The 27,185-nt window shown below is 42.6% G+C and overlaps 1 protein-coding gene and 1 pseudogene across 2 annotated transcripts in view; one reads left to right on the forward strand and one right to left on the reverse strand.

Annotated features, from left to right (window-relative positions):
* Positions 1-19,211, forward strand: part of CEMIP2 (cell migration inducing hyaluronidase 2) — a 90,272-nt gene extending 71,061 nt beyond the window's left edge. The window contains exons 18-24 of one of the 2 annotated variants that reach the window (XM_056118758.1): positions 479-687; positions 5,686-5,868; positions 8,124-8,343; positions 10,158-10,256; positions 14,773-14,927; positions 17,932-18,035; positions 18,362-19,211. In XM_056118758.1, the coding sequence (XP_055974733.1) occupies positions 479-687; positions 5,686-5,868; positions 8,124-8,343; positions 10,158-10,256; positions 14,773-14,927; positions 17,932-18,035; positions 18,362-18,558 (1,167 nt within the window). In that variant the 3' untranslated portion in view covers positions 18,559-19,211. Of the gene's footprint in view, positions 1-478; positions 688-5,685; positions 5,869-6,358; positions 6,448-8,123; positions 8,344-10,157; positions 10,257-14,772; positions 14,928-17,931; positions 18,036-18,361 lie in introns of those variants that run through there. The other variant, XM_056118759.1, reaches the window with a different exon arrangement.
* Positions 19,212-24,706: 5,495 nt separating this feature from the next.
* On the reverse strand, positions 24,707-26,795 carry LOC130028023 (elongation factor 1-alpha 1-like; annotated as a pseudogene).
* Positions 26,796-27,185: the final 390 nt, after the last annotated feature.

The raw sequence follows: 27,185 nt of genomic DNA on the forward strand, positions 1-27,185 counted from the left end.
CGAGCAGGCCCCAGTAACGTCTCCTTCATGCTGGCCCTGAGATTATATTCAAGGCTCTTTAGGAGAATGAGACCCATCATTGTTACTGGTATTTGGCATATTGGGTACGCCACGGGGAGTTTGCCAGACTCTGCTGAAGTTTTGATAATACAGGGAGATAAGTCTTACCTTTCATCTGACTGACCAGGTGTAAGGTAAGAAGGCCCCCAGCACCCCATTATACTTCATGAGCTCTACCAGGAGTGATCCCTGGGTGCTGAGCCAGGAGTAAGCCCTGAGCAGATATGGCCCCAAAACAAATAAACAAAAGTGAATGCAGATCTTGGTTGTACCAACAAACGCCTCAGGAGAAGTTTGGATTTGGCAGTGCTAAACAGAACCAGAACAAGAATTAGAAACTGAATTTGTTCTGGAAATTTTTGGTTGAACTATTAAAATTTTTCATGATTTCCTTTAATCCATAATTCATTTTTTGCAGGTCTATGTGCAGACCTGGAGTACTCAGAATCTTTCCATGACCATCGTCCGAGATGAGTATCCTGCCTACCCCATGGTGCTCCGTGGCATTAACCAGAAGGCTACCTTCCCACAGTACCAGCCTGTGATCATGCTGGAAAAGGGCTATACCATCCACTGGAATGGACTGGCACCACGAACCGCCTTTCTATACCTCATAAATTTCAATAAGTGAGTTTCCCATACTGCTATTCCATAGTGTGCAAGTGGTAATTTAGTGAGAGGAACTAATAACATAGCTTTTTGTTATGAAAAAAGAAAGGAATGCCAATTTCATGTGTTTTTCTCCTCTTCTGGGGAAGCTGTATATATTATGTTGCTGGAATTAGGAGATTATAGAAATTGGATCCTGTCATTTTGACAACATTCCTTTTTCTCTGTGGTCAGGTATATGTGCAGAAAGTTTTTTAATGATAGGTTTTAATAGTTTGCGGAATAATTTCTTGTAGCTAGAATGAGAAAGTTTTTCTGGTATTCTAGCTGAACGCTTGGTTGCCTGGAATACTGTAAAACAGTATTTTGAGGCCAAGTTTAGTTTGAAATGAGAGTAATGTGATTGATTATTGATGCCTGCTATGGACAGGCATCTAAAGAGTTGTAGTGGTATTGTCTGATATCTGCTACCCCTGCCTGAAATCATTTTTATTATTATTATTATTATTTTTGCTTTTTGGGTCACACCTGACGATGCATGGGGCTTACTCCTGGCTCTGCACTCAGGAGTTACTCCTGGCGGTGCTCAAGGAACCATATGGGATGCTGGGAATCGAACCCAGGTCGGCCGCATGCAAGGCAAACACCCTACCCTCTGTGCTATCGCTCCAGCCCCAATGAAATCATTTTTATGTCCATTTTTGGTTTCTTAGTTTTTGGTCCTAAGAATACCACTTTCAATCTAAGGACTTTGTTTTCATACTAATTTGATTCAGGTGTGGCCCAATTATTGTAAAGATGAATAAGAACATTATAAGCCCCCGGGAGCTCTGAATATACAGGTTGGAAAAAAAATTCAAAGAACTGAATAAACCAGTACTAATTTTTAGAGGACCAAAGATAGTGCAACTAATTCTGCCTAAGGGAGTTGGTCGAGACTGCATGGAGGAAGTGAAGTTGATTCAGTAATGAGTCAGGTCATAAAAATCACCAACTATGTTTCTGACAAGAGAGTTGGGAAAGGGCTGTTTGTGCTGAAGAAATGGTGGATCCAGTGTGATGGGAACCGTGGGTGGATTGGAAGACGTGCCTGAAGATGGAGCTAAAAGAGGAATGTTTGGAAAGGTAGAAGTAAACTCATCTAGATACGTGTCATGGTCCATCTTTGAAACACCAAAATCTTGCTCATATGTGCGTGTCTATCTGAAAATGGAAGTGGTTTTCTCATTTTAAGCGGTTGAAAAACTGATTTGTCAGAACTCTCTTAAAATGTCCAACTGAAATGAACAAAGATGGATGAAAGAACAAATTCATGGGAATTCAACTCTAAGTGGTGTCTCTTTCAAGATAGATAAACATCATGGTTATGCACTTACTTATTCTGAGGTTCTAGGTCTTTGGCACTTGATCTAAACTAAACGTATGCTGGTAATCTCTAGCTTTTGTTGCTCCTTCTCCCTGCTCTCACGGAGAATCCCATCTTCTCAGCTAAGCCTGAACTCCCAGGACACATACTGGATTCTTACTAGCGTTTCTCCATCCATCAACGACCAACCCTTATTGGTTATTCCTTATACTTCTGCTTCTATCTTGTCCATTTTTTTTCAAAACTCTGTTTCTACCTCCACTGTTTCTGACTGAGTTCATGTGCCCTCATGTCTTGCCTGGACCCCCACGGCAGCCTCCTGTTCGATTTGTTGCCCCTGCGTGTCTACACTGAGATTTCTAACCACCCAATTTAGAATCAGTACCATCTGTGAGCTGCAGAGAAGTCACCCAAAGTAACCGAGGGTTGTCAAGAGGACAGAGAAAGTGTATCGAAGAATTCACTGGCATCCAGAAAGCTATCTGGCAGATATTACATCCAAATGGTATGCAGGTTTCTCTAAGTGCCACGCATGACACTGGATCAAATAGTAAGCAAGCAAAAACATTTTTTTAAAGTGGAAACAGGGCTGAATCCAGAGATCACCAAAATCCACATGGGCTTGAAGCTTAGTCAGATTTTCCTTAACGAGCTAAAGTTTGTAAGAAATTACATCTTGGGTAGAGGAAAAAAAGAGATGGATAATTTTTGTTTCCAAATTTAGTTTAATTATAGCGGTCATAGATTTTGTCATAGAGCTACTTCTGAAAATTACACTTTAGCAGTCATAAAAGCTGTGTTTACTCGTTATGGAAAATAACAGAAAAGTAGGAATAAGGTTAAAAACAGTATCTATTCTAATGAAAATGAAGTGTCATAAATATTTGTCGTTTTCACTCTCACTCCGACCTCCAGAGTTTCCTGCCTGCAGAGATCACTTCTGGTGGTATCAGGGGACCATATGTGGTGGTGGGGGGAGAGGGGGCATGAACTGTGGTTGGCTACACGCAAGGAAAGAGCCTTCCCCCTGGTACTGTCTGTCTGGTGCCCCTCCAGTGTGGCTGAGAATGGAGATATCCCAGATTTACGTAACTAATCACTTCCTCTATGAACATTATGGTGGTTTTTCGTCTTTTCCCCCTTTTACTGCTTTTATAAATGACCCTTCCTAGTCCATCTTTCTCAAAACTTTCTGTGTTCATTTCTAGTTCTTTGTGGAGTTACTTGGTAAGACATGGATACTTTCTTGGCTGGTGGTATGCAGGTCACCATGTGGTACAGGGGATTGAAGCCAGACCTCCTGTATGCCATCATATGCTCAGCTTGTTAAGCAGCCTAGAATACGGGGGCAGGGGGTGTGGGTAGTAGGTTTAGGCCACACTTGGCAGTGCTCAGGATGTACTCTTGACTCTGTGCTCAGGGATCACTCCTGGTGGGCTCAGGGGAATTAAAAGGGTGCCGAGAATTTAACCTGGGCCAGCTGTGCAAGGCAAACACCCTACCAGATGTACTATCACTCTGCTCCTAGGAGAAATGTTACTTTTGGTTTTAAATATATATTTTATTTCTTTTTACTGGGTAACGATGTCTTATAATACTATATGCTTTAGGCATGCATCACAGAAAACCAATATGTATATTGTATATTGCATTAAGTTCACCACTGAAAGTCTGATTCACCATGCACATATTCCACTTTCTTCCACTGTACCCATTCCTAAATACCTTTCATTTCTGATCGCCACTGTTGTCATCTATATAATGTGCTTGTTGAATAAAATATTCCCTAAGCAGTTCTGGAGAAACAGTTTTTAATGTTCTTCTAGAAGTTTTAATTTATTTTTAAGGACACACAGTAAGAGTAAAACATTTTGGCAATTTGATATTACACGTGAAATCTTGAAAAAAAAATGCATATAGCTTGGTATTTAGCAATTTTCCTAGTAGTAATTTGTCTCAATCATAAAAACATATTTATGAACGTGAAATAATTTTTAAAAAATTTAAATCCATTTTAATGTAGAAAAAAGCCACAACTGTTGATACAATTGTAGAATTAAAATTGATTAGATAACAAAGCTCCGATATTAAAATCAGTATTAAAAAAATCTATGTGAAAATCGTTACGTCTGATTGTTAAATCTCTGTCTATGAATTTTTTAAGCTCTTTGTTGCTAGTTGAACCTTCTGTGTCACTGTTTTTGTTTGTTGAGCTTAGTCGACCTCTGTGTCACTGTCCCATCTAATTTTGTGTGTTCCTGCTGGATTTTATTGAGCAGTAAGGAGGTATCCCAATCTCGTGTATGTGACTGCATGGTCCAGAGACTTCAGGATCTGTGGTCTGGGCTAATGGGTCAACCTGGCAGTGGCTACGGCATGTGGCTGTGGCTGTGGGGGCTTCCAGAAGTATGGGACATTGAGGGGAGACTGCCCACCCCCACGCCTCAGAACACCAGGATTCTCAGCCTGGGCACCAGGTCCCTGAAGTTATTCACAGACTGGTGTCTCTGCAGAGAATATTTGGGTAACAATGGAGTTGAGCCCCTGGGGTGCTTGCAGTGTGGGGTGTGGGTGTGGCTGCTGGCTTTGGCGGGGCCAGTATTTGGCTCACCTGCCCCCAAGGGCGCCTGGGAGTTTTCAGCCATGGAACCAGTGATTCCATAAATTATAGATGCTTGGCGTGCATCTCCTGGAAGACTTAGTTGGGAATTGGTAGAGCAGGGTCAGGGGGTGAATTAACATGGTGGTAGCTGTGTGGCGTGGGCTGAAATAATTTAATTTTTTTTAAAATTTTAATTTGGTGGGGTGTGGGGGAAGGTCACACCTCTTTGAGGGGCTCAGTGCCTGGCTCAGTGCCTGGAAGATCGTGTGGTGCTGGTGATTGATCTTGGGCCTCCCCCATGCAAAGCATGCACTCCAGTCTGTTGAACACTCCCTGGCATCAAGTCTTGTTTTTTATTTTGAAATAGTGCAGAGGTTTAAACCCAGGGCCTCATACCTGCAGGCAGGAGCCCTTCCACTGAACGATGTTCTTAGCTCTCAAAATATCTTAGGGAGGTGCTGGAGCAGCCATCCAAGAGCCAAGACGCATGCCTGACCTGCTGGCCATGCAGGTACCAGCCCCTGAGTATCCTGGGTGTGGCCCTCTAGGTCCCCCCAAGATTGGCAGGGGTGGCTGGAAGATCCCCTGCTCATCAGGGCCTGGGCAGGGCCTCATCAAAGCCCTCATGTTGAACTGCCGGCTGGAATCACTTGGGAGGCCGCCCCACCTCCCCCAATATTCTTTGGAGAGACATTTGCCAGTTTGCTGTGAAGATACTACCGTTTCTTCTACCTTAGTACACAAATATCATCGTAATTGTAGCCCAAGTGCACTTTATTTGACTTCTGTTCACATTCCCTGAAATCCTGTTGGAACCAAGGGATTTTTGTGAATCAGGCTGTCGTAAATGCATTGACTAGAGAACTGTAGGCTGCTTGTGAAGGTGGATGATCTGTCAGTGTGTCCAGGTCTGGGACTCCCGTTGTAGTGACTCAGTACACAGCAAAACGGAAAGAGAAGAAAACGTCGGGTACAAGTTCTGCATGCTGTGATCCTCAGAAGATGTGAACTCAAACAGAATGAATTTTTTTTTCTTCTTTTCTGACAGGAATGATTGGATTCGAGTTGGCCTCTGCTACCCATCCAACACAAGTTTCCAGGTCACTTTTGGCTTTCTGCAGCGGCAAAACGGCTCCTTATCCAGGATGGAGGAGTACGAGCCCGTGAGCTCCCTGGAAGAGCTGCAGAGGAAGCAGACGGAGAGGAAATTCTATTTTGACTCCGCCACAGGGTAATTTGGTGCTACCAGTGAATGAGAATTATTGCTATTTTTCTTTAATGGTGAAATTACTAGTTCTTCAGCATGCTAAGAATAGGCTGTGATGTGACGGCTGTTGAGAGAAGCAGCTGATGTGGGTAATTCTCCGATCATCACTATTAGAGGCTTAGAGGAGAGCTTGGATGACATGTAATTAGAGTTGGCAGTCGGAATCGAGTGGAGATGTTTGCCATGTACCTATTAAGGCGATTTCGAGGGAGACAGTTTCCTTGTCAATGAGAACCGGTGGGCCGAATTGAAAATGAAACTGATTTCCCCACCCCCTCCCCCATAACTCTGCAAATGATTGTTTACATCTGATGACGGTCCTAATTCAGTGAAAGTGTCTTTTGTCTTGTTCTTGAAGACTGTCTCTCAAGTTGACCTCAAGTTGAGTATTTTGCTTGGTTTTTTTTTATATACACTGTATAACCTTGGCATGTTTGCTTTCAACTTTCTCTAGGCTGCATCTTTCCACTTTTTTATTCTAATCCTGTTCACCTGGGGTCCTGTTGGCTTTGTCTACTTTTATCCAGTTACAGTCTCTCAGCCTTTGGGTTATGGTAGGCTTGATCTCCTGTACTCTTCTAGCAAACAGCATGCTCCTTTCCCCTCCCTTCCTTAAATGATATTCCTACTGCCTTCCAATATCTAAATTCTCTAAAGATGCCGATGTAAGTAAGACACGTTTACTTTTCAGTGTATTCACAATCCACCCCTGAAGAATGTGGGCATTGGAAGCAGGTAATCTGAGAGCCAAAGGCTTCGATGCTTTGTAGTGGGATATTTAATGTGCCTCGGGAGAAAATCTGGAAGTTTAATCTGTGGTAATCAGGCCAAGAGGGTAGTTCTGGGGTGATCTCCTGAAAGATAGAGCAGAAGCAGTGGGTGAGCTGTCCCAGTGTGGATAAATGCATGGAGCATGGGAATCCATAGCATGGCATGTTTGGGGCCAGAGCAGAGGTTCAGGCTGGGGAGAAGGGCGTCAAGATTGATCAGAGGAATGAGGTTCTGGTTTAGCAAGTGCCGTATTAGCCTTTCAATATGATGGGAATAATTTGTTCTCCAGGGCCTTGTTAGGAGCCAGTGTGATCTCCTTAAACTGTTTCTTATCATTGTCTTTTGTTCTCAATTTCTCATCAGGCTTAAATAGTATGCCTGGGTTTTTATTCAGATGACCAAATTTCCCCATTCTCAGTTCATTTTCCACAGAAATAACTGGAACGGAGGAAACCCCCAGATTTTAAGCACAGACTGCTGATCACAAATGAGTAGATGGAAAAAGATAGCAGGAAAAAATGGTTTTCTTTTTAAATTTGGATATTTTTAGATCCCCCAGCTCCCCTGAGGTTAGAATTCATTTTGATGATTTTGATGTGACTGTATTTCAAACGTCGTGGCCTTGGCCTTGTCCTTCCTTATATACGTATGATCGGATTACTAGATGCTGGAGCCTTGATTGCTACCTTTGCAATATTGATTGACCTCATATTATGATATGGATTTTTCGTCTCCAGCAATCAATAATTTTTTGATCAAGTCCTTTAGAATCTTGACTTCTTTTGGTTTAGAAGAACGACGTTTGCTGAAAGACGCTGGATTGCTGCCTGACGTTACTTTTCCATTCATCTTGGCAGTAGGACAATAATTCAGATTGGGTGGGACTGTTCATTTTGCTTGATTTTGGCCAAAGTACAGACAGAAGGAACCCTCGGCCCATCTGCTCCTTATAAATATCACAGGAATTGATTTCAGACCGTATCTTGGGCTTAGCCAAACAAGTCAGTTGCTGTTTTTATTCTTCCAGTTTTGTGCCTGAAACCAAAATGATTTATAAACAACAACAACAAAAAGGAGTAAACCACACTAATTTACTGAATCCTAAACTTACCACAAGTATAAAGTTTTGCAAAGAATTTTTGAAGCAAGCCGGAGTCCAACCTTTCCAAATGCGTGCTGAACTAATTCAAACCAGAAACTATGTTTTATATTTTTTTAGAATGACTGAATCCGGTCATCAAAATACTTTCATAAGTGATACTATGTTTGACCTAGAATCTTAGCATGGAAAGGAAACAGAAACAACTTTATTCGTTTTGTGATTTTTCTTTAAGAGAGATCACTATGTTGGAGGAATGTCCCCTTTTGCCATGAGTCAGTTTGAGGAATTTTGGTACGCCTTGGAGAGTCCATCTAATGCCCAGTGAATTGTTTTCTGATCCGTACAGGTTGTTGTTCTTATATCTCAAAGCCAAAAGCCACAGGGAAGGCCACAGTTACTGTTCGTCTCAGGGATGTGAAAGAGTCAGGATCCAGGCGGTAACGGACTCAAAAGAAATCAGTAACTGCATGGCCAGAGCATATCCGCAGTATTACAAGAAGCCATCAGCACCCAAGCCAATGCCGTCTATGCTCCAGGGACACTGCCAGGGCTGTGGGACCCAGCAGGTAAAAAAGAAAAACGTTTTCCTTCTCTTCCCTCCACTTCCCTGGCTTCCCTTCTGTCCCCTCCCCTCACATCCCCTTCCCTCTTGATTGTTATAGTGACATTTTAAGATAATCTCTGCGGGAACACAAATTTTCCAACCTAGTTATCAGCCAAATTTGTTAGGAAGGTCCTTCATTTACTGCAAAAATTTTATATCATTTCTAGCAGTTTTAATGAGTCTTAAATTTAAGAAACAACTTGATCATTGAAAACATTCTAGACCTATCCTCTCTCTCTCTCTCTCTCTCTCTCTCTCTCTCTCTCTCTCTCTCTCTCTCCTCCTGTTCATCAATTTGCTTGAGCGGGCCCAGTAACGTCTCCTTCGTGAGACTTGTTGTTACTGTGTCTGGCATATCGAATACGTCACGGGGAGCTTGCCAGGCTCTGCCGTGCGGGCAAGATACTCTCGGTAGCTTGCCAGGCTCTCCGAGAGGGGCGGAGGAATCGAACTCGGGTGGGCCATGTTGGCTGCGTGCAAGGCAAACGCCCTACCGCTGTGCTATCGCTCCAGACCTATCTTACTAAATGATTTCATGCATTAGTGTTTAGCATTCTTTATTCTTTGTGCTTGAACCATTAGTCAGAATTTTTTTCTGTGGGGACCATACTCCATGGTGCTCAGGGGGGTCTCTGCAGTACCAGGGAATGAGCTCAGGCCCCTTACGTACAAAGCACACCCTCCAACCCTTTGCATTATCTCCTCAGTCTGGGATGCATTTTAAAATATAGGGCTTGATTTCTGACTTTGTGCAGTTACAAAGTGTTTGAGGTATCTGGGAATATCACTGTTACTTACAAATTTGAGGAGAATATCCAAAACAAACCAAGCATATTGGAATAAGTAGGAAATTTTACAGTAATTTCTGTCCCAAAGCTGAGACTCAAATATCCAGGCCGAATTGTATAGGAGTGAAGAATGCTTGTGAATGAGGATGGCCTCTAGAGAGGAGGTGAGCCTTGGAGACTGGGAGTAAAAGTGAAAAAGTAGAGGGGAGGATGGGAAGGAAATTCTTGGGGCGGGGGACAGACTGCAGCAAGAAAGAGGCTTGAAAGGATGGGAAGCAGGGTGGGAAGGCGAGTGTTAGCACAGAATCAGTGGAAATGGAGTCTCACCGACTACAGTTACATGTTGCTTAAAGACATTCTGTCAACAATGGACTGAGGATGTCACAGTGATACCAGTAGGTTGTACAGGAATAGTCTGAGTGTGTAGAACACTGTGCCATCTGCGTTTGTGTAATCACTGCATGCTTACACTCCCACCACAACAAAGTTCCCTAAGGACACAGTTCTCAGAATGTATCCCCTTTGATAAGTGGTCTGAGTGTGTAAAGTACTTGAACTCTTTGAGTTAAAACAGGTAGTCCTTATCATCCACATGCTGTAGTCCTGGAGTGACTGAGTTCCAACTCAGCACAGCAGGTCTGAAAAGGACCTTTCACAAATGTCTGTGACTGGTTTTGCAAACATTGTTGACTAAGACTTACATATAAAGCATGTTTGGTCTTTGTGGGACTGATTTTTATCAACATTTAATAGTTATTTGAAACCGGGATTCCAAAAATGTAGAAAAATTCATTTCTTACATGAATACTGTGTCAAAAGATACAGTTCCAAGTTCATGAGATACTAAACAAGTTCATGCTGTTTTTGTTCTTCCTGAATAAGATTGGGGGGAAAACATTGACATGGCTATAATAAAGTTTATTCTGAGAGAGATTTGTTTTGAAAGCGGAGGCAGTTGAATGAAACATGGAACTTCTTCCCTGTCTAGATGGTGTTTACAAGTGATCCTCATAAAACCTACCTCCCCGTGCAGTTCCAGTCCCCTAACAAAGCAGAGATTCAGCGTGGGGACCCATCTGTTATCTCTGTAAGTACCATCTGGCAGGGATGGGGCTTTCATTGTACTTTGGGGAGATGCGTTTACCTCTGGCAAGAGAAACTTGTTTGTGTTCAAATTTTGATTATTGATGGCAGTAATGTCCAAATATCAATACAAGCAGTACCTTAGGGGTATCTCTTGATAGAAATGTCTCCTGAAACATTTTTTCTGTGTGGGTTTTCTTTCTTTTTTTTTTTGACAGATTACTTTCATTAAATTTTTCTCTTGATTGCATCGACTGATTATTTGTAGGCAGATGTTAAAATGTATTCATGTTACTTTCCATTTGCCCATAGTGTTATTGATTAATGATTATTGGTTTTTTTTTTCCAATTTACTTTTTACTGAAGTGTAACATTTGAGTTACAAGACTGTTTCAGGGTAGATAAAGTTTCACCTCTTCAAATGTGTGTCATCACACCACACTTAGCAGCTAAGTGCCACTGTCTAGAAAAGAAATAAACGTCTTCATTGTTTCTAAGTAAATGTGAAGGCAATTTAAGAGAAATGCCACATTTATTTAAAAAGGAGCACTGGAGCACTGTCTTCCTGTTGTTCATCAGTTTGCTCAAGCGGGCACCAGTAACGTATCACAACAAATTGTGAGACTTGTTACTGTTTTTGGCATATCGAGTATGTCATGGGGAGCTTGCCAGGCTTTGCCATGTGGGCGAGATAATCTCGGTAGCTTGCCAGGCTCTCCGAGAGGGGCAGAGGAATAAAGGCAATTAATATATAGAAAATTGTGATAAACCTTAGTTTGGAAATTTAAGGAAATTCCTAGTTATTGACAATATGGGAAATGAGAGTTTTAAATCTCCTTAACCTTTTTTTTTTTTTGAGATTTCCAATTCCCCTCATCTTTCTTTTTTGGTTTTGGGGCCATACCCCGGGGTGCTCTGGCCTTACTCCTGGCTCTGTGTTCAGGGATCATTCTTGGTGGGATTCAGGGGACCATATGTGGGAGGGTCAAACCAGGGTCAGCCATGTACAAGGCAGGTGCTTTATCCCCTCTGCTATCTCTCTGGCCCCCAGCTCCCCTTTTTCTTACCCAAATGAGGAATGTGAAGATGCAGATTGCTACTTGTCTTTCCTAAGTGGTTTAGTGGAAGTATCAAGCAGATCCTCCATGTCAACGCGTTCTGGAGTTAGCTAACAGTCAGAATGGCCAGTGAATGCAAGATTGACTCAGTGTCCTCTCTAAAACTGGGCTGACTTGCATGCCATCCTAAGATTCTTTCAATAGCAGGGTACCTGGTCATCCTATTAATGTCTGTCTTGGATCTGGCCCAAGGCTCACCAGATTTTTTGTTCTAAGTGGCCATAAGAGACCACTATGTCAAAGATAGTTGGAAATTGATCACTCTGGATAAGAACTGTGTGCTGAAAATAGGTAAAGGAACAAACATGAGAACCTCTTAGTTTCTGTATTGCAAATCCCAAGAGGAGAGAGAGAGAAGAGAGAGAGAAAGGGTCAATGCAGCTGACCTGGGTTCGATTCCCAGCATCTGATGTAGTCCCCTGAGCACCACCAGGAGTAATTCTTGAGTACAGAGCCAAGAGTAGCCCCTGAGCATTGCCAGGTGTGACCCAAAAAGCAAAATAGTAATAATAATAAAAAAAATTTAAATAATTTTTTTAAAGTTGCCATAATTGCATAATCACCAAAACATATTTAGATGTAATGAAGTCTTTCCCGCTGTCTTCTTACTGTGGTAAAATACATGGAATGCGAACTCCATCCTCTTAACCATCTTTCAGGTGTGCAGTCAATGATTAGAAACTGCATGCAGATTGTGGAGTCATTGCCATGATCATCTCCAGAGTCTACATGAGACTTCCCAACAACTTGCAGTTCAGAGTATTCCTTTTTTTTAAAAAAACAGGGAGGAGGAATCTGAGGGTGATATGAGAATTAAAAGGCATAAAGTGCCATTTGAGTAAGATGACTTGATATGAATTTTCTGTACAACCCTCTCCCTATAATCAACTGTATTATTTAAATTTTGGTAAGAGGGTATAATTTGTACTATTTTATTTTTATTGGGTAGTGGGGGGTGTGGGGTACACCTGGTGGTGCTCAGAGCTTACTTACATATTACTCCTGGCTCTGCACAGGAATTACTCCTGGTGAACCCAGGGACCATATGGGGTGCTGGAAATCAAAGCCTACCTTCGCCTTACGCAAGGAAAACACCCTATATCTCTCTAGCCCCTTCACTATTTTCTTTTTCATTTTCAACTTCATTTATTTATTGGCTTTTTTGAGGGGTCACACCCGGCAATGCTCAGGGGTTACTCCTGGCTCTGCACTCAGAAATTATTCCTGCGTTGCTTATGGGACCATATGGGGTAACAGGGATTGAACCCTGGTCGGCCTTGTGGAAGGCAAATGTCCTGCCTGTTAATGCTGTCGCTTCAGCCCCAGTCTTCACCATTTTCTTTTGTAGTGCTGCAGCTCCAACCCAGGGCTTTTTTGTGAAGTATGTGCTCTCTGAGTGAGTCAAATCTTACTATCATTAACGATCAAGATCATGATCATCCTGTTGTTTGTCGATTGCCTCGAGCAGGCCCCAGTAATGTCTCCTTCTCCCTAGCCCTGAGATTTTAAAAAGTGAAAATTTGATTTGAATATGAAAATTTTCATATTCAAGGCTCTTTCAGGGTTAGGAGAATGAGACCCATCATTGTTACTGGTATTTGGCATATTGGGTACGCCACGGGGAGTTTGCCAGACTCTGCCGTGTGGGCAGGTCACATTCGGTAGCCTGCTAGGTTGTCCAAAGTAATCTCATTCTTACTTTGGACAACTATCATTAAAAAAAAAAATTCAAATACAATGAATATCCCTACTTAAAAGTAGCTCAGATATTTCTCAAGTACATACTTATGCCTGTTGTCCTTTGTGGGCATTCCTTCACTTGCTGTTTATAAAATAGTTTTATGGCATGAAGTGTGTTAACTCAGCATCTTAACACAGTGACCTGAGAGAAGCAGATCCCAGACTGCTGGTATGGTAGTTGGTGAAAGTCACTGCAGAAAGGAAGCAGCTGTTTGGTTACTTGCTACGTAATTAAAGAAACTGTTTCATGCCTCAAAATCTCAGGCAGATGACGCCCCACAATTTATAACTGTTGTTTGATTCCATCACTCAATGCTGAATACCTAGCACTCTAGGAAAGTTGTAAGACACCCTATTTGTCATATTTATGTTTAATATGAATTTTAAATTACATTAATTTCCTGGGCTGGAGCGATAACACAGCTGGAAGGGCGTTTGCCTTGCACGAGGTCAACCCGGGTTTGTATCCTCCGCCCCTTTCAGAGAGCAGCAAGCTACCAAGACTATCCTGCCCACACAGCAAAGTTTGGCAAGCTACCTGTGACATATTTGATATGCCAAAAACAATAACAACAAGTCTCACATTGGAGACGTTACTGGTGCCTGCTTGAGCAAATCAATGATTGAACAACAGAGGACAGTGCTATGAATTTCCCAACTAGACTTGCTAGGATAAGGCATTGACTATACAAGGGTTTTGTGTTTCCATTCAAAAAGATTTGGAGACTCATTTTTGCAAAGAACAGATTGAGGATATCAAAGATTTAGGTATCAAAGGGTATCTTTTCTTAAGTTTGTCTCTATTTTTATTATTCAGATTTTTTTTTTCTTTTTTGTGTGTTTTGGGCCACATCTTATATTACTCAGACCTCACACAGGTCCCTGGATCTTTGCTCAGAGATCACTGTTGTTGGGGCTCAGGGGACCATGTGTGATGCTGAGGAATTGAACCTGGACTAGACACATGCATGGGCCTTCTATGCTCTCTCTCCAGTCCCTGGTATGGTATTCTTATTTTTTGAAAACTAGGATCACCTCTAGTTTCCCCAAATATTAAATGGAACTTTTCTTGTTTTATAGCAATTTAAACATAGCCTAAAGAGCCTTTTGGCTCCTGGGAAATCAGTAGTGATTAGAAATCAAATTGAAATATTTTCCCCAGTAAGTGTAGGTGGGTGTTAAGTGCATTTGAGGATTTTAGCCTAGTTTGTAATTTTACATATTCTAACCCAAAATAACTCCTTGTGTGTTAAATTAATGTTCTTTGGAAACATCCATATGTGCTTTTTTTTTTGAGTTAATATAACAATAAAGGTGGTTTCTGAATGGCCCCAGAATAGTTCCTCACTGGGTGACTGTTAGCTTTGTCCCCCCGTGAGAGGCCACTCGTGTGAGAAAGGAAACTTCAACACACCTGAGTTCCCTGAGTGAGCCTTGGCTGGACTGGGCCTCCAAGCCTTTTTCCAAGGCACCATCTCAAGTCAAAGAAGATGAGTCAAGGCCATGTCTGTGAGAACATGGGCATAGTTTCAGGTAGAGTTGTAAGTAGAATGCACAGTCTCAATCCTGGACATATAATCCATAATTCTAGAAGACGGAAGGAAGGAGCTAGAAGGACAAGTAGAAGTGACAGTCGATGCCAATGTTTTTGTGTGTTCTCAGCTGAATGGCACTGACTTCCCCTTCCGAACTGCTGGTGTCTTCCTCCTCGTTGTGGATGCCTGCAGTGTTCCCTTCCGGCTGACGGAAAAGAAGGTTTTCTCTCTGGCTGATGTCAGTCAGCTGGAAGAGTATCTCAAAACCGGCATCCCTCCGAGGTAGGTGATGTGGAAGCCCCATCTTACAAATGGCACCTGGCTCACATAGAACTTGGTGTGTGTGCTTGCCCTTGCACTCCGGGAGTCATTCCTTCCTGACTCATCTCAGTTTGATGCTCTTGCGGTCTTTCAGCTGCTTACGGAGAAGAGCTACCACAGAGCAGTAGCAAGAGTTTGGGTACTAGAAGAGTTTGCGAGTGATTTTCTAAAAAGCTCAGTCTCTGATACGATACTAATTTATACTCGTCGTCTCACCTTGAAGGGGACAAAATATACATTTGAGTCATTTGATGGACAGTTTTATCTCTACAACTTTCTGTCCTGCTGATTAACCACTGACTATCATTGCACTGTGACTGGAGCAAGTGCATCGTCACCAGGGCCACTTATGAATGACAGCAAGAGAATAAGTTGATCTTTGAAGCACTGATCACTCTTTCAAGAGTTATTGGTTGGTCCCTGAAGAAGAGGCAGGTAGGCTAATCCTTTCTGGGTTCATCTGACCCTGCCTGCAGAGATGCGATCAGGCTCCATCCCGCCCTCATGGCCATGTTGCAGATGTTGCTGTATAAACCGGCCTTCATGTAGCAACTAAGAGGAATAGTGCTTCCCTGAGTGCAAAGAAAGGACTGTCTGGTTTTTTAATCATCTTGAGCTGCTCTGATCCCGATGTCTTTACGTATCACAGGACCAAATCTAAGTAAGACCAATTATTTTAATGCCATTATTTCATGTGTAAAGATGACCTCTCCTGGTTTCTTACACCCGTAAGGCATTCCTTTCCAAGGTGTCAGTTTTCATTGCTGTTGATTTAAAGATTTGAAAACACATGCACACTGAACCCCGCTTGAAAACAACCTCAGACATAACACTTCCCACAAATCTTTAGGGTAACCCGGCAGTCCTGCTGGATATCACAAGGACTTAAGAGTTAAAACCAGTCGTGAAAAGTCACTAGATTGTTTCTGCAAAGGGGCTGTCAGGAAGACATTGAGACGCTATTCCTGTACTTTCTTTTGATCTGGGTGCTGTTTATTTAGGTATCTTTCTGTAGCAAAAGTCGAGTGTATTTTACTTTTAGGAGCATTTTTCCACATGTATGTTGTATCTTAAAAAATTATGAAGATGTTATGGATGGCTGGGAGCGGCTTCTAGAGATACCTCATACATTGGGGGGTAAATGGGAGTATGGGGGAGGAATGCTATAATTGATCTCTGGAACTAAAGGTCTCCTGGTCTTTTGGAGAAATCTATACCCTCCAAGTTGCTATGGTTAGACCTCTTGGGGGTTGTTTGCTTGTTTGTGTTTGAGGCTCACACCCAGCAGGACTTGGACTTACTTCTTGATCAGTGCTCAGGGATCACTTCTGGTGGGAAGCAGGAGATTGACCTTAGGAGGTGGTCCTGAGGAGAGGACTTTAGGAGAGGGATCCACACGGGTCAGCCATGTGCAAGGCAAGCCTCCTACCTGCCGTACCATATCTCTGGCCCCAGTCCTCTGGTTTTGACTCTGAATTGAGTCCCAGCTGTTTTATGATGACTGTAAAGCCTCGGCAGCATAAAACTCAGGAATCTTAAAGAGAAATGCCAATAAAATTATAAAAAATGAAAAAAAAAAGTAAGGTGGAGTTCATGCACAATTGAATCAGCTGATCAGTAGCTGAATAAATAGCAGTACTCCTACATAAAAAAAAAAAGAAATGCCAAAACTCACATTAAGAAAATAAATAAAAAAGATAGACAAAAAGAGTTGAAAACTAGAAGCAACTCTTCCTATTTCTGGATGGAAATATTAATATTGTAAAGATGTCACCCTTCCTAAACTAAAACATAAATTTAATGTGTTTCTGTTAGTGTCCCACTAGGTCACTCTCTGTTGCACTTGACAGGTGAGACTGAAGTTTGTGTGGAAGAATAAATGTGGGAAAGTAACAAAATACCTTTCATACAAATTATAGTAGTATCAGGGACATCTTTTTTTTTTTAAATTTTTATTTATTTATTTATTTATTTATTTATTATTATCGAGACACCATGAGGTACAGTTGTAGACTTACAAACTTTCGTGTTTGGGTTTCAGTTATACAATGATCAAGTATCAGGGACATCTTTTAATCAGATATCAAAATAAACCATGAAGCCATTGTAATTAAGTCAGTTTAACACTGGCAGACATAAAGAGAGAGATCAGGAGAAGGCAGATTTCATAAAGCTGTCTGAAGTCATGTGCTGCATGATAAGAGCAATTTAGACCAAACCATAGAGACAAATTTTTTTTTTACTGTTTTTTTTAAATTTATTTTTTTATTAGTGAAACACCATGAGGTACAGTTATAGACTTACAGATTTTTGTGCTTGGGTTTCAGTTATACAATGATCAAGTACCCATCCCTCCACCAGTGCCCATCCTCCCCCACCAGGGGTCCCAGCATCCCTCCCACCCTCCATCCCCCCCATCCCACCCTGCCTCTGTGGCAGGGCATTCCCCTCTGTTCTCTCTCTTGTTTTGGGTGCTGTGGTTTGCAAAAGAGACATTGAGTGTCAATCATGTTTGGTCTATAGTCTACTTTCAGCATGCTTGTCCCACCCTGGGAGGATCCTCCCAACAGATTTTTTGTTATTTTATTTCTTTTTAAAATTGGTGTTTATCCATTCATTTCTTTACTAGATTATGGAGCATGAGTAAATCATCCCAAGGAAACAAAGCCAGCTTCTCCTGTTAGAATCGTTTATTAAAGTCCTGTGCCTCAAGCTATTGACTAGGTTATTATAAATGAATTGTTGCTTTCCCTAGTTTAAATACCCCAGGTGACAGCAAAGAAAGTTCTAGGTAGGGCAGAGAAATGGAAACTTACAATAATAGGGATGAGAAAGCATGTTTGCTGGTTTGTTTAATTTGGAGTTCCGCTTTTTTTTTTTTAACCTAACCTGTACTGTAATTCACTTCAAGAAGATAATGCATGCTGAATTATTGAAATTTGCTGATTTTTTCTGACTTTCACAGGTCAATCATTTTGTTGAGCACAAGAGGAGAAATAAAGCATTGGAATATTTCAGATTCTTTAGTACCTCTGGGATTAGCTAGACCAGCTCATCTCTATAACAAAGGTTTGTTCTTTTCTGAAATTCTTCCAAGACCCGGCCCCACGCGCGGTGCGTTTTGACAGTGGGATGTAGCTCTCAGATCATGGGGCCGAGCCTGTTTGTTGGAGCGGCTGTCATTAAGATCATTTCTAAGTAAGGAGGCAGCGGTAGAGGAAGTGTGTTGGGATGTGGTTTGTTATTTGGGGCAAGAGGTGCCTGAGCAGAGCTCATGCACTGACGCAGGGAAAGGTGTTGTTTATGTTTGTTTTTGTCTTGTCCTTGTTTCTCTCACCTCCCACGTTATCCTGCTTGAAAGCCAAAGCTAGCTACCGTTTTCCTTCTTTTCTCAGGGAGCACCATATTTCTGGGATTCAGTGGAAGTTTTAAACCATCGTGGATTAAGCTACTTACCAGTCCTGCCGGCCAGGGCCTTGGGCTGCTCGACCAGTTCATACCATTGCAGCTGGATGAATACGGTTGTCCCCGAACCAGCAATGTCCCAAGAAGAGACCTGGAGCTGTTAAAGCAAACTACAAAGGCACATTAGGGACTAGCTGTAACTTAAGTGCTGGGGGGAAAAATGTGAACTAACTTATTTAATTTATGGCATTTAAAAAAAAAATGACACTGTTAACCTAAGGGAACCATTTTCCTGTCTCGTACAGAAAGGAGGAGAAAAGAGTTTCAAGGGATTGCTTGAACGCCAGCTCATGCACCTTCTCATTGTACAAAATGTTAAAGAATTTCTTTGCTTCGGTTAGGCTGGTCTGTCTGGTCTTCCTCCCTTCCACCCCCGGGTTGTGTAGGGACCACATGCAGCGTGTCTCTTCGTGCAGAACCGGCTGGCGGAGTGAGAGTCTGAATCAGCCTGAATCTAAAGAGCGTTTCTCAACTTTCTCGCCATGGCTCCTGTCCAAACCTTGTTTCCTTCCTGGGGCCCCACCTACCCATTGGTTTCCTACTCTTGTGCTTGAAGACACTACCCCCTTTCTCCCATTCATGAGATTTTCACCTGTGGCTCCCTTGGAATATCCCAGGGCCCCTAAGGCTCCCTGTTGGGAAGCATGACTAAGGGCAGCTCTTGTAGCACCTTGAGTACTTGAAGTCAAATGCTCAGCTCTCTCTTGGGCTTTGGGTCGGACACTGACTTGGGGCTGCCTTTTCAAAGGACGATTGAGGCCTAGCTACATGCCCTTAGTCTAGCCTGGACATGTTTTTGGTTTTTTGGTTTTTTTTTTTTGGCCACACATGCTCAGGGTTTACTCCTGGCTCTGCAGGGCTTGAGGGACTCAATGGGATGCCAGGGATTGAACCTGGGCCAGCTGTTTATTGGCTGTGCTCTATCTCTGGCCCCTGACGTGTGCTATTTTGATTCATTTGTTTATTGATTTCCTTCTGAGGGCTCATCATTCAAACAGGAAGTATATTGGAACAGAGGACTCCAGGGACTAGACATCCTGTAAGTCTGCGGCTATTGGGCAAAATTTTGACCGACCCCAAGGCCTGAGGTTGTTCAGACCATTTTCCGCAGCTTCAATCCTTGGCCGTTTTTTGCCTGGATATTTGTCTTTAAGGTCGAGAGTTGAGTTGACTATTTATTTTTTTTTCTTTTCTTTCTTTTTTTTTTTTTTTTAAGAAGTGGGCGTTTTTTTTTTCTTCAACTGTAAACTTGGGCCATTTCAGTTTGCACAAAGGAAGTCTGTCTTGGGGTTACTCCTACACCCGCCAATTTGGTTGGTGTTTCTCCGTGTGGGATTATGACGTTTTCCTGCTCATCATCCTGCCAAGAAAATTGCTGAAAGCTTAAGGATACCACCCCCCACCTCCCCGCACCAAGTGTTGTGCTTATGGGGTGAGGAAAGCAGGAAGGCTCTTTAAAAGGTGAGAACTATGGAGAGAATGGTCCAGAAACGAGCCTCCTTCCAGATTTAGAGGAATTGGCCACTCTTACTGAAGGTTTTGAACCAATTTTCTTTAAAGGTGCCATGCTGCCCTATTTCCCTTCCCAGCGGGCCTCTCCCGCTAGTGTAGGCTGCTCGCAGTAGTAGGAGGTTGGCTTATGCCTGCCTGAAAACCCAGATGTCACCTCACAAGGGGAAAAGAAGCCTCAGAAGGCCTTTCTGTCTTCCTCAGCTGCTTCACAGGCCTTAAGTGCAGTGACAGGATTGCCAGGGGAGATTGTAGGAAGTGTGTTCCGGCTGACTTGGCAGCAGTTACACAATTCACTCTCTTCTGTCCACAGAACAGCTCTGTGACTTCTGTTACTTTACAGAATATGCTACCTCAAAGTGCTAGATAAACCTTTCTAACTGTAAGTGCTCTTACTAAGGGCACGGGTCTTAATTGAAGTTTAGGGTGGAGATATATATATATATATATATATATATATATATGTATATATATATATATATGAATGAAATTTTACTTATTAAATATATTATTGGATTATGGTTCCTGAAGGTGATTCAAATTTGTATGCGTGTTTTGTATGAGGAAATACCTTTTGTGTGTGTTTTTGTAGAGTCTTGTTTTTTTTTTTTAAAAGATTTGAAGAAGAGATGTAAGTTTTCCAAGGCACTCGGTTTTTGGGATATATAGACTAATGGTCAGGACCTAAGTTAAATAAATAAAAATGTGTGCATGTAATTTTGGTATGTGTGTTTGATCTTATCGATTTTTGTTTTAAGTTCCAGATTTCAGCTGTAAAACTACTGGCAGAAATAAGAGAAGGAAGTTCCTTGCAAAGTAGATTTTGCAAGACTTAGCTACTGCAGTGCAGACTGGCTGCACATTAAAATCTCGTGGGAAGTTTTTAAAAGCTGTAGGGGACTGAGCCCCACACCTTAAGCCCTACATTCAGATTTAATCACTATGGAGAGAAGCCTGAGTGTTGGAATAATTTTAAAGCACCCTGGATATTTGTAACCTGCAGCCAGTTTTAAGAACTTCTGCGCTAATACAACAGACATAGTCTTGAGCTTCAGCATATGCCTTTTTGTGATTAAAACAAAATGGCGTATATATAATTCATATATATCCATATGGTTATGGGGGCCTCATTTTATGCTCCTTTCCGGGAGAAGCAGCTGTGAGTTCTGGACGGTGGCCTATGAGGAGATTATCTGGCGCCAGCCAGCGGGGAGTGGCTTATATGCCAGGCTGTTTTCACTCAGGGCACCGCAGAGGGGGGCAGGTGAGATCCCTCCCTACCCCCAAGGGACCCAGCCCCAGCAACCAGCCTCCACAACCCAACCACCACCATGCTCCAGGCTGCTTTCCACACACTCAGGCTGAGCCTCACATATGAGTAAGCATATTCCTGGACACATCATAAGACACTCCCTACTCATTTTCCATAACTATCACACCATATTTGATGGGGTTCAGACAGGAGACAACAAATCTGACTGGGAACACCTGTAAAGGCAATTAGAGGCTGCCCCAAAAACCTCCATCTCTCTTGAAGAGCCCGGCAAGCTACTGAGAGTATTCCGCCTGCATGGCAGAGCCTGGCAAGCTACTCATGGTATATTCGATATACCAAAAACAGTAACAATGACTGTCTTCATTCCTCTAACCCTGAAAGAGCCCCCAGTACACCATCGGGCTACACTAGCATGCGACAGGGACAAATGGAGATGTTACTGGTGCCTGCTTGAACAAATCGATGAAGAACGGGATGACAGTGATACAGTGACAGTGATATATCCATACATATGCATATATATTCATAAGTAACAGAGGACTCACATATATATATATTAATTATATATATATGGAAGCTCCCAGGGATAAGCAAAGCAGTTCACTATTATCTCCTTTTCTTTGAACTTTTACATGAGAGTTTTTCATTCATTAATCTCAAATGGTCTGTTGGTTATCTGAGCTGAGACATCACGATCACGATCACGACCACCCTGTTGTTCGTCGATTGCCTCGAGCAGGTGCCAGTAACGTCTTCTTCGTCCTAGCCCTGAGATTTTTTTTAAAAAGTGCCATATTCAAGGCTCTTTCAGGGTTAGGAGAATGAGACCCATCATTGTTACTGGTATTTGGCATATTGGGTATACCACGGGGAGTTTGCCAGACTCTGCCGTGTGGGCAGGTTACATTTGGTAGCCTGCCAGTTTGACCAAATTAGGAATGAGATGATAAGATGTCGCGCGGCCGCGAGCTGAGTGTGATAATCTCTGGATCCTGGCCGTTGTTGGAGTTACACGGCAGTTGGTGGGTGTAACTGTCTAGTTACTGGCAGGTCCAGTCCCAAACTGTGCAGGCTTGGAGATCTCAGCCTCGGGTCCCACACACCTGGGTTCCTCTGTCAGTTCTTTTATGCGTGAGGCTCATCCAAGTGTGTGGAGAGTGGTCCCAGCATGGCCTTGGCTGGGCCCCCGTGGTCTTCAGCTGTTGGGCCCTGGTGGAGACAGTCAGGCATAGGGTAGGAGACTCTGCCTTGTTCTCTCCCAGGAGCTGAGTGTGATAATCTGAGACATACATGTTAGAAAATTGGGAGCTACTCAATCTGTTTTATTTCCACTGAGAAAATATATTTAAAAGTGATTTACAAGTTTCCGAGCGTTTTCTAACAGGTGTGAGGCAATTGGTTGAGCTCCAGAGTAGTGGCTGTCCACAAACCAACCAGCTGAAGAAAAACACAGGGTTTCACATATGTCGACAGAATGGAGTTGTAAGGCTTTGTTGTGAGAATCCTGCCTTTCCACCTGAGCCAGAGGCCAGGAGAGACTGCGATGAGATGATGAAAGGCAGATGCCCAGACTTACAGACTTCTAGACACCAAAGCAGTCCCTAAGCTGAGGTTTCGGTGTGGGAGTGGGGACGGAGGGGTCGATGGCTCCTGTGTCTCCTAGCTTTCTCAGAAGAGAACACATGCTGTTAAATGGATTATTTTGTTCTGAGGAGGGATGTGCAATAAAATATTGAATAGAGATCCAAATACTTCAGATAACAAGGCTCTTATTTCTTAAGAGATGGGCTAGACGGGTGTTGGAATATAGTATGACTGAAACTCAATCATGGTCACAGTCACGGTCCTCCCGTTGTTCATCAATTTGCTCGAGGGGGCCCAGTAACATCTCCATTGGAGACTTTTGTTGTTAATGTGTTTGGCATATCAGTACGTCATGGGTAGCTTGCCAGGCTCTGCCGTGCGGGCGAGATACTCCCGGAAACTCAATCATGAACAACTTTTTAACTGTATACGCTGTGGTGATTCAATAAAAAATAAAATAGGGGCTGGAGTGATAGTATAGTTGGAAGGGCTTTTGCCTTGCACACAGTCGATCAGAGTTCAATTCCTGGCATCCCGTATAGTTCCTCATGTACCACCAGGAGTAATTGCTGAATGCAGAGCCAAAAGTAACCCCTGAGCATTGCTGGGTGTGACCTCCCCAAAATTAAAAAAGATGGACCAGAACAATAGTACAGCTAGTCGGGCATTTCCCTTGTACAAAGCTGACCTGGGTTCAACCTCTAGCATCCGATATTATCCCTCAAGCTTGCCAGGAATAAATAACTTGCCAGTGAGTCAGGAGTAACTCTTGAACATATGCAAGTGTTTTTCGGTTGGTGTGAGCAAGTGAGTGCTTAGATTACATTGTGCTAATATTTGTTGAGTTCATGATGGGAGATTTGAAATTTCCCCTCCAGAATACTTGTTGGACTTTTAGACAGTTTTCAAGCCATGTTTAGTAACTGGAGATTCTGAGATAAATTAGGCCATCATGTTTGGAAGTAATCGACTAACAGATTTAAATCATTACTGTCAGTCTTGGTAATAATCTGGTCTGCTATCAATAAGCAGACACTCTTGGGCAGGAACTTATTTTGAAGAAAAGGATGGAGGAAAAGTATCAAAGAACGTCATCCCTAATCCTCAGTGACACATAACAAAATACTCTTTATATCTGCTAGACCATTGGAATCATTTGGAAAGTTGAATGCTACTGTTGGTTTGTTTAGTTTTGCTTTGTTTTGTTTTGGGGGACACACTTGGCGATGCTCAGTTCAGGACTTAGTCCTTGTTCTGCACTTGGGGATCACTTCTGGTGCTGTTCCGGGGACCATATGGGATGTAAAGGATCAAATTTTGGGGTCAGGTACACAAATACAAGGCAAGTTCTTTACCTACTATACCATCTCCCACGAACTCGAGTCGATATGCCAAACACAGTAACAACAAGTCTCACGATGGAGACATTACTGGGGCCGCTCGAGCAAATCGATGAACAATGGGAGGACCGTGACTGTGACTGTGACCATCTCCCTAGCCCTACCAGTATTTTCCTTAATATGAAAAAGAACTTGAAAAGGGGATGCTTCTTTAGCTCCCAGTGCTGTAGAGAAAGACACATGCCTCTTATTTTTACATTGTAAAACTGAAGAATAATGCTTATTTTCTGAATGAGGAGCTACTCCTTACCTGACATCCAAAATTATCAGCCGTAGAAAGCATAAAAATGTTAGACCAGAAAAATAACTTCATAGTCATTTAAAATTTTCTTCTTCTCTTTTCATTAACTTTGTTGTAATGGATCTCAAAATTCTGTGACAGATTTTGGTCATGTTGTTTCTATTAATAAGCTCTGACTTAAAAATTAATAACTAAAAACCACACCTCCCCCCAACACATACAAAACAAACGGTTCACAAAACATTTTTCTTTCCTTCCAAAGGTTTTACAATGTATTGTTATCATTAGTCAGTCTTTTACTATTAAACTTAAAAGGCCAATTGAGACAAACAGTTCTGGAACATTCTTCTACACGTATTGGGTTCCATTTCTGAGTCTTCTGCGCAGACTTGGAACCCTTGCCAGTCCCACCTGCATTTCTTGTCCACTGCTTTGATGACATCCACAGCATCGTTCTGCCTTATGTCACTCACAGCAAAACGACCCAGATGAGAGTAGTCATGTACACTCTCAACACACATGGGCTTGCCAGACACTATGTCACCAATGGCAGCATCACCAGATTTCAAGAACTTCGGGGCCATCTTCCAGCATTTTCTCAGAATGATGATCAGTCTTCAGCTCAGCAAACTTGCAGGTAATATAGGCTAGTGAGCCTGCAGCACGGGGGTGTACCCAGCACTGATGTGACCTGGATGATTCATATTAATCACCTGAACTGTGAAGCCAGCTGCTTTCACTGGGGAGGCCATTTGTTCGCTTGTTTGTTTGTTTTCCTTAAATTTTTATTAGTGAAAAACCATGAGGTACAGTTGTAGACTTACAAATTTTTGTGCTTGGATTTCAGTTATACAATGATCGAATACCCATTCCTCCACCAGTGCCCATCCTCCACCACCACGGGTCCCAGCATCCCTCCCACCCCCCAGCCCTCCCATCCCACCCTGCCTCTGTGGCAGGGCATTCCCCCTTGCTCTCTCTCTCTCTCTCCTTTTGGATCCTGTGGTTTGCAAGAGAGGCATTGAGTGGCAATCATGTTTGGTCTATAGTCTACTTTCAGCATGCTTCTCCCATCCTGGGAGGATCCTCACAACACCCTTTATTTGGTGCTGTCTTCTCTATCTGAACTGCCTTTTCCCCTAGCGTGTGCACTGTCTTCAAAGCCATGGAGTAATCCTCCTGGTACTTATCTTGGCTATTCTTGGGTGTTAGTCTCCTATTTTGTTACTTTATGTTTTTTGTTTGTTGTTTTGTTTTTTTTTCCTTAAATTTTTATTAGTGGGGAGGCCATTTTTGCTGTTGCCAGCACATTGCCATGATGAACATCTTTAACAGACACATTCTTGACACTGAAGCCCACAATGTCACCAGGAAGAGCTTCATGATACATTTCAGCAGACTCAAGTTCAATTATAACATGGACAAGCAAATCTGACCATCATGCTAGGTTTGAGAAAACCAGTCTCAGCTGAACCCACAGGGATAGCACCAATACCTTCAATCTTGTTAACATCCTGGGGGTGGGGGGAGAGGGAGAGAGAGGGACAGGTTGCAGTCCCAAGGTTCATGCCGTGTGCCACTCCCATCTTGATTGGTCACTTTCCATCCATGATCCATGGCGTGTTAGCCATTGGCTCTGGCATACTATCGCTGTTCCAACTAGAAATCGGCACAAATACAACTATATCAAGGTCGCAGCCAATTTTCTTAATACAGGTGCTAACTTTTTTTTTCAATTTTTATTAGTGAAACACCATGAGGTACAGTTGTAGATTTACAGATTTTTGTGCTTGGATTTCAATTATACAGTGATCGAGTACCCATCCCACCACTAGTGCCCATAAGTTCCTTCTAGCTCTTCTGGCTATGGGGTGGCCCAGTGGAATCCGTTTTGTTGACACCAACAATTAGCTTTTTTACAGCCAGTGTGTAAGCTGGAAGGGCTTGCCTGCAGGTCTGCTGATTCTTGGAAACATCAGCCTCAAGTTCAGCCACACCAGCAGCAAAAATCAGAATGGCCCAGTCAGCCTGAGAGGTGCCTGTAATCATGTTTTTGATAAAGTCACTGTGCCCTTGGGCATCAATGATGGTCACGTGGTACTTGCTGGTTTCAAACTTACACAGGGAGATAGCAGTGGTGATACAACATTCCCATTAAGCTTCCAGCTTACCCAAAGTACACCTTCCAGGCAGACTTTAAGGAGCTCTGTTTCACCTCGGTGGCCTCCTTCTTGAATGTCTTGTTGGTTCTCTTGTCCACACATTTGTAGACCAGGTGGCCAGTCATAGCAGATGTACATGGATTTGCCAGAATCTATATGTCCAGTGATAATGATGTTGTGAGTCTTTTCCTTTCATATTTTGACTTGCGTTTAACTGATTTTCATAACACCTGTGTTCTGACAGCAAAATCCGAGGCTGAGAAGTTAAAATTTTCTTAAGCTTGACTATGGGACTAGTCTGGACATGAAGAGTGATCCTTTGAAAGATTGGGTTTTGTGGCCAACGTTCCTCAGGGCTTGGCAAACTGTCCAAGGGCAAACCCATGCCCATATCTGTCTCTGTACTCATTCTGAGATAATGATGATTTGCATGCCTTTAAGTATAACAGGTTGGGGCAAGTCAAAAGACAGATTCATAGTGTGATTTAAATGTCAGTGTCCTTAAATCAAGCCTGCTGATCGCAGCCACACCTTGACGCTTACACACTAACTCTGGCTTGCATACTGCAATGGCAAGGAAGA

This window comes from Sorex fumeus, unplaced genomic scaffold (genome assembly GCF_029834395.1).
Source record: "Sorex fumeus unplaced genomic scaffold, SorFum_2.1 ptg000038l, whole genome shotgun sequence".
Lineage (NCBI taxonomy): Eukaryota > Metazoa > Chordata > Mammalia > Eulipotyphla > Soricidae > Sorex > Sorex fumeus.